The sequence below is a fragment of the Nothoprocta perdicaria genome, unplaced genomic scaffold (genome assembly GCF_003342845.1).
Source record: "Nothoprocta perdicaria isolate Ctin4 unplaced genomic scaffold, notPer1 scaffold_15, whole genome shotgun sequence".
NCBI classification, from domain to species: Eukaryota; Metazoa; Chordata; class Aves; order Tinamiformes; family Tinamidae; genus Nothoprocta; species Nothoprocta perdicaria.
This window is the reverse complement of record NW_020454649.1, coordinates 2,789,853-2,796,158: the sequence shown is the minus strand read 5'-3', so window position 1 is coordinate 2,796,158 and position 6,306 is coordinate 2,789,853. Positions and strand designations below refer to the sequence as shown.

Genomic DNA, 6,306 nt, shown 5'->3' with positions numbered 1-6,306 from the left:
GATTCTTCAGAGGAGACATTTCACTCAACAGTGTTTCCAGGCTGGGATGTGACTGTGGCCAAGAAAGAGTATTCTCCAAGTACTAGTAAGGAATTTMCTTTTTCAAAGATAATAATTCCTTCCTTTAAGTTATATTATTTAAGCACAGCTTAAACGGACACAGCTTTGTCTGTTTACCTGTGCATTCTGAAGCATGTATAAATGAGTGTTTATAAACACTTAATATTTTGTTTCTGAATGTGGTGAAGTGCTTGGGAAAGATTTCAATGTTGTTTTCAGCAGTGCTCTGAAAATAAGGGGAAGAAAGAATGAGGAATTATACTTACTTTGAGATTTTTGTTCTTTTACATTTGCCTGTGTCTTAGGTATTCCTAAAGTTAGTTTATTTAGCTTCCACTCTGCACTTGTGACTTTATCCATATGGTGCATCAAATCCCAGATGCTTTCTGTGAGCTTTATATGTTGGCATGTATCATGAGTGTAAATCTACACCGTCTCTTATCAGACTCTTGTGGGCTTTTTATTTTTTTATCTATTCAGTTCTGTTATAACTTTATTGACTAATATGGACTTTCTGGTGGCAGTCATGGTGCTTTTATTTTTTTTTCTGACTTTTGCTTTTGAGCTTAGTGGTGGATATTCTAGAATGAATCTGAGTACTTACTGAGAACTTAGGAAGCATGTTTTACATGTACTCAGAACCCTGCCGTGTTCTTTAACTTCAGCATTATTCTTCAAGTTTCGGTTGCAGTATTTTGTATCAGCTGTAGTGGTTTTGCATTACTTCTGTTCTTCTCTTCTTCTATTGCTTGTTTTCCTCCATATCTTTGGGAAAGTTCACATCAGAGTTTTTCTTCTTCTGGACTAAAGAAAATTAGTGAGACTAAGGTCAAGCTGGGCATGCATTTTTATTCTCCTTCATTCATATGGGCACGTATTAACAGTGCAGTAATAGCAGTAGAACATGACCACCATTGCATCCTCCATTGTCCTAACAGCTGTGAGCTCTCAACGTGAAACCCTGAAGGAAATCTCCATGCAAGATCACTGGACCCCATCCTATACAGATGAAGAGGAGTGGTATTCTAGCACTGCTGGCAGGGGTAAAGCAATTTAAATAATTCAGATAATGTTCAAATTTGTCACATAAATTCAGTGAAATACAACACTGTTATGATGAAAYTGATTGTAATTCTTATACCACTAGTCTCAGTTCAATATAATACCTTTGAATTAGTTATGTTCTAGCTGTCATGACAGATCTAGTTGTCAGAGGTGTCGTCTGTAACATTCAGTTGCCACTCCAAGTATATCTTTTGCCTGCAGCCTTCATTACTTGGCACTCTTCTCACTGTCACTAAGATCTTCAAATCTGCATCTCCGGTAGTGTAATATAACTGAGCATATTGTAATATATAACATTTTCATGACCCAGCTTGGTGAGGAAAAACAGTTCTTCCTTTCTACTACTCCAAGTATCTACTGTAAAATCTTAAGAAAAAAAAGGAGATGGTGATTCAAATGCATCAAAGGATATATTAATGATAATTTTTCAGTTTGACTGAATTTCTGGAACAACAAAGTCTTCTTGGTGAGGGATATGACACAACTGAATAGTAACCTCCTACTCTTTCCATTGCTTAGTACATATRCAAAACTATAGGTCTACTTACAGAAATATTCAGGGAAATATCTGAGAATCAGGGAGGTGGCAAATTGGCAGATAAAAACTTCATATTGATTTGGACGGGTTCTTTATTGTGGGAAAGAAGAATCAGAGACTCTATTTGAAGAAAACATCTAGAATCACACAAAAATATAGTGTTTGTGGGATTTTTTAAATTCCATCATTTGGCACTTTATCTGTTGAAATTTTTTTTTGTTGCTTGTGTTCCTCTGATGCAATTTAACAAGACTTGGTTTCTTCCTAGGTTTGATTCTTATTGCTTATATAATTGGAGAGCACTGCTAACATTATTATTATTATTATTAGCTCTCCAAACTTAATTTCTTGCTCTAGAATTAACACGATCACTTTACTTCATTAAGTGAGTCTTAGCTTCTTCTGTCTTATTGAACTTGCCTTTCCATTCCTGTTTGTTAYGGTTTGGGCACTTAAAAGACTTTTTCAGTTCTTGCTCGATAGGAGTTCAGAATGGCATGCTTAATAGAAAACAGGATGCATTTTCTGGTGCCTTATTTGTTGTGAGTTAATTAGTCTATCAAGTCAACTGCCCATTAGCAGAATTTTGAAGTTTGATGATTAAAACATAGGCTTTTAGCAGACAATAAAAATGACCTTATATGTAATTGGTTTCACAGACTACATTAGAGATCAAAAGTGAAGTTAGAGATGATAGTGGCTTTAGTTGTTGGACAAAAGTATTGTCCAACTAGTATTGGACAGTTGTCTTACAGAAAAGATGCAGTCTAGGAACTCTTATGATTTGGCCTTCACTTTGAAAAGAATAATAAATATAACATTCTCAACTGTGCTACAAAAGACACTAGGCTACCTCCAGATGAATGTGAACATTTCAACACTTTCCTACTCATGTTAGTGTTGAAATCCCAGTGAGATGTTGAAAATTTTTTAATKTTCTTCACACCAAAAGTCTTGAAGGAAAGACCAATTCATTCACCAGCTATTTTTGCTATGCGTGTAAATAATTTCCAAATTTAAAAATTAAAACAAARAACAAGCAAACAAAAAAAAACATAGCTGAATGTGAGCTTTTGTTTAAGGGTGTTTCTTCACCCTGTTAAAGAGCAGGGTACAACTGAATAGCTAGAGSCACAGCTGTGCAGCTAGATTTGAAGTCAGCCTAGTAATTGCATGAAGTTAGATTATAGTGAAAGGGAATATATTTTAGTGGGACTTAAGGAAAGCTTTCTCATTCTTGTATTAAAAWATATATATATAATAATAATTTTAAAAGACTGGATTCTGTGGTAATTTCTGGACTTTATGGGATCTCCCTCCAACAGCTTGAAACAACTCTTTCATGGATTTGAAAGGCTGAGAACAGTGAAGTTTGCAAATATTTTTTAAATAGAGTTCTGATCTTCATTGCAGTATTATATGCATTTTTCCACCCACTGTATCTTTTCAAAGTCTGTTTATGTTTGTTAGGAAATCTCTTATGGTGGTGGTACTTCAAGTGCTTTCTGACTTCATCTTCTGGCAGGTAAACAACAGCCAATTAAACAGTGAACAGTGAATTTATTTTATCAGTGAGAGCTCTAATTATTACTTAATATCAAAACAAGTACGCTTTTAATATCAAAACAAGTACGCTTTTCAGCTTCTGATATAAGAATCTATTTATTTCATTCATCCAAACATTCATCCAAACCGTTACCAGAAGCAATGGCATTTTCCTTTGAATGAGCCTTAAATTGTGCAGAGAGATATTATCTCGAAAGAGTTCATTATCTGTTTTTATCATCATCTGTTTTTCTTCTACAAATCCAGAAGCCACAAACTAAAAAGCTAAATTAGTATAATAATTATGAAGTAGAGGTGCAAGCTGTTGTTTCTGTGCATTCTTTCACTACTTCTCTTGGAGCATTTTTCTGCCGTTGGTAACTGGGACAACTTCTAGCAAACTTGCATCTTCTGATCATGGCAATATTTTTGCAGGATAGAAATCCCAAAGTAGCTATGGTTTCTCTCATTTTTCATTTTACATCAAATGCAACAATTAAAAGAAAACAAAAAAACCACAAATCCCCAACAAGCACTTACTGTGTAGACTGCAAAAATGAAGATGAGATTACTATGTCTGGGGTCAGATATTATGATCATTATTGATTCAGTCATCATCTTATCAGCACTAGTCACAAGCGAAAATGAAAAACATGAAGGACCAACCCAACATCCACTATTACACAGTGTTCATCCTGGATGGATCAGTCAAGAACAAAGTCCTGCAAGTACCACTGGAAGTACTGAAGAACACGAATTTACTCTTCCAGGTGAAAATCATATTGAAACAGAATCTTCTCATACAGGTAATATGAAAGGTCATGTTTTAGTTAGACAGTTTCTTTTACTAACACATTTGCGCTTTGAGGCCATAATAGAGATTCTATGAATAAACCTGAGTGATGCAGACCTGGAATTTGTATTGTATATTTTCGAAAATATTCTATTCATTAGGCTCAGTCACAGATAATTTTTTTCCCCATTTGGACTGTGTGCTGAGACCTATAGCCATTAATTCTGTAACCACCTCTTACATACTCTGCTCCATGTCATGCAGCTCCGAGATTTTAGTCTGCATTCCTCTGAGGTAGCAACCCTAGATGTTTCATCATTACACTTCAAAATCTGATGATACAGTACAGTATTACTGATGCATATAAATACTAAACTATTACAATAACAAGTTGCAATTTAAATATCAACATGTTGTGGTAATTTTCTTGGCAAAAGTGGGGGAGATGTTTTTTGGGGGTATTTTGCTTGGATTGGTGGGGGAGGTTGTTTTGTTTTGTTTTAATTTAATACCCAGAGAAGATGGAGAAATGTTAAGGTTATATTATTCAAAAGGTTATATTATTCACTCTTTTTCTACTGTCTACAGAAAGATGCAGAGTGGTTGATATGGGCTACATATTATTTTTTCAAATAATTGCAGCTTCATATATTCTGACAGAAGTACTGTGAGAATATATTGTTTGCACTGTTCAAAAATCTGATACCTGTGATAGCCCTCTCTTTTGCTAAACATCTTTATTTCTTTTCATAAGGAGGCTATAACTAATAATGTAGTGAAATTGTGAGGAGGAAAATTGGATATAGTCAGTATATTTAAATTCTGTGGATTAAAAACTTTCTTACAGGGCATAGTCTTGCAGTTATTTTTGTCTTGGTTCTTATGTCTGCATCAGTGGATATTGGTGTGATATCCAGCTGATACAAAGTCATGAAAATCAGCAGGATTTGGGGAAATGCTTTTGAAAACCAATAGGTGCTGATTCTGAAAAAGTTTGAGGAAGAATTCATTCCTATTGGTGACAGTACACAGCTTTTCTAATTATAAACCAGAATGAGAAGCAAATCTGCTTTACTTCTCTTTACCATTAAATGTAGTAGACATGTGAGCAAGCCCTGTCATAGAGACAAGAACCGAAGAAGAGGATAATGTGAGAAATGGATCTTTATATACTGAGTTCATAATTGCTTCACCATCATCATAACAGCTATGGCATCCGATAACGGGGCCAAACAGAATGATTCAGCGCGAGACCCATTGGTGTATCCAGGTTGGGACGAGGGAGATGTTTATTCCGTACAACCCACTGTTATGGATAGAATTATTTCCTCCAGAAAGAATGATCATGAAAAACAGTCTTCTAGTACAGGTACAACTAATATTAATTTCATCTATTTAATGATGGTCTGTTTTAGAATAATACTGCATGACATTGTACAATAATAAGCTTACACTTTTAATCTGTGAAAAATCTGAAAGAAGTATGCTTTTCATATATTTAAAGCCATTTAATTCCTCGTTCAGAATCACTGTTAGCATGGTAAAGGGGAGGAATTTACAAAATAAACAGTATTTAATTCTACCAGGCAATGACAATGCAGTCTGGTATAGCACATAGCTTTTGTGGCAGTGGTGTACTAAAAGCAGGATATGAGAAACATGTCAGATTTTTATGATAAAATAAGAGAAGAGGGTAACTATAATCCTTTATTATAGAGCTGCTACTCAAAAACTTAGGACATTGTGAGTCACCTCTCTACCATGTCAAATCTCTTGTATGGTGTTCATGTACTGCTTTGATCATCCATCCATCTTACTTCTGAATAAGTAAGAAAGTTTTCTCCTGAAGATAAGGATTTGTGGTCAGTCTGTGATACAGGTCGGGGAGCTCCCCTAATTGCTGTCTTACTGTCTTTTTTTTTCTGTGTCTGCTGACCTTGGAAATTACGTGGATTAAGTCACAAAGTGAATGAAAATGGCAAAGGAAAGTAGCTAATTATAAAGTAAAGGAAGCAGGGATGACATGTGGGTGGTTGGAAACATTACGTTCCTGTCTCCTTTGGTAATTGGAAAAGAGCAATAGTGAAAAGTATCCTCTCTTAAGAGCAAGAGAAGACCTGAAGATGACAGAAATGGAATGGGAGGGTGTTGGTACCAAATGAGTTCAGTACAACACTGATTATATCATCATCATAACAGCTGTTGCCTCTCCCAATGGTGCCCGTCATGAAGACCCAACTCAGCCACCTCTGCCTTCAGATACTGAACCAGCACAGGGCACTGCAGGCGTCACTCGTGCCACAAA

At 35.5% G+C, this 6,306-nt stretch overlaps 1 protein-coding gene across 1 annotated transcript in view; it reads left to right on the top strand.

Moving 5' to 3' along the window:
* CD44 (CD44 molecule (Indian blood group)) overlaps positions 1 to 6,306 on the top strand; it is a 52,454-nt gene that overhangs the window by 32,713 nt on the left and 13,435 nt on the right. The window contains exons 9-12 of the mRNA XM_026034769.1: positions 2 to 85; positions 999 to 1,103; positions 3,835 to 4,014; positions 5,209 to 5,370. Coding sequence (XP_025890554.1) covers positions 2 to 85; positions 999 to 1,103; positions 3,835 to 4,014; positions 5,209 to 5,370 — 531 coding nt within the window. The remainder of the gene's footprint in view (position 1; positions 86 to 998; positions 1,104 to 3,834; positions 4,015 to 5,208; positions 5,371 to 6,306) is intronic.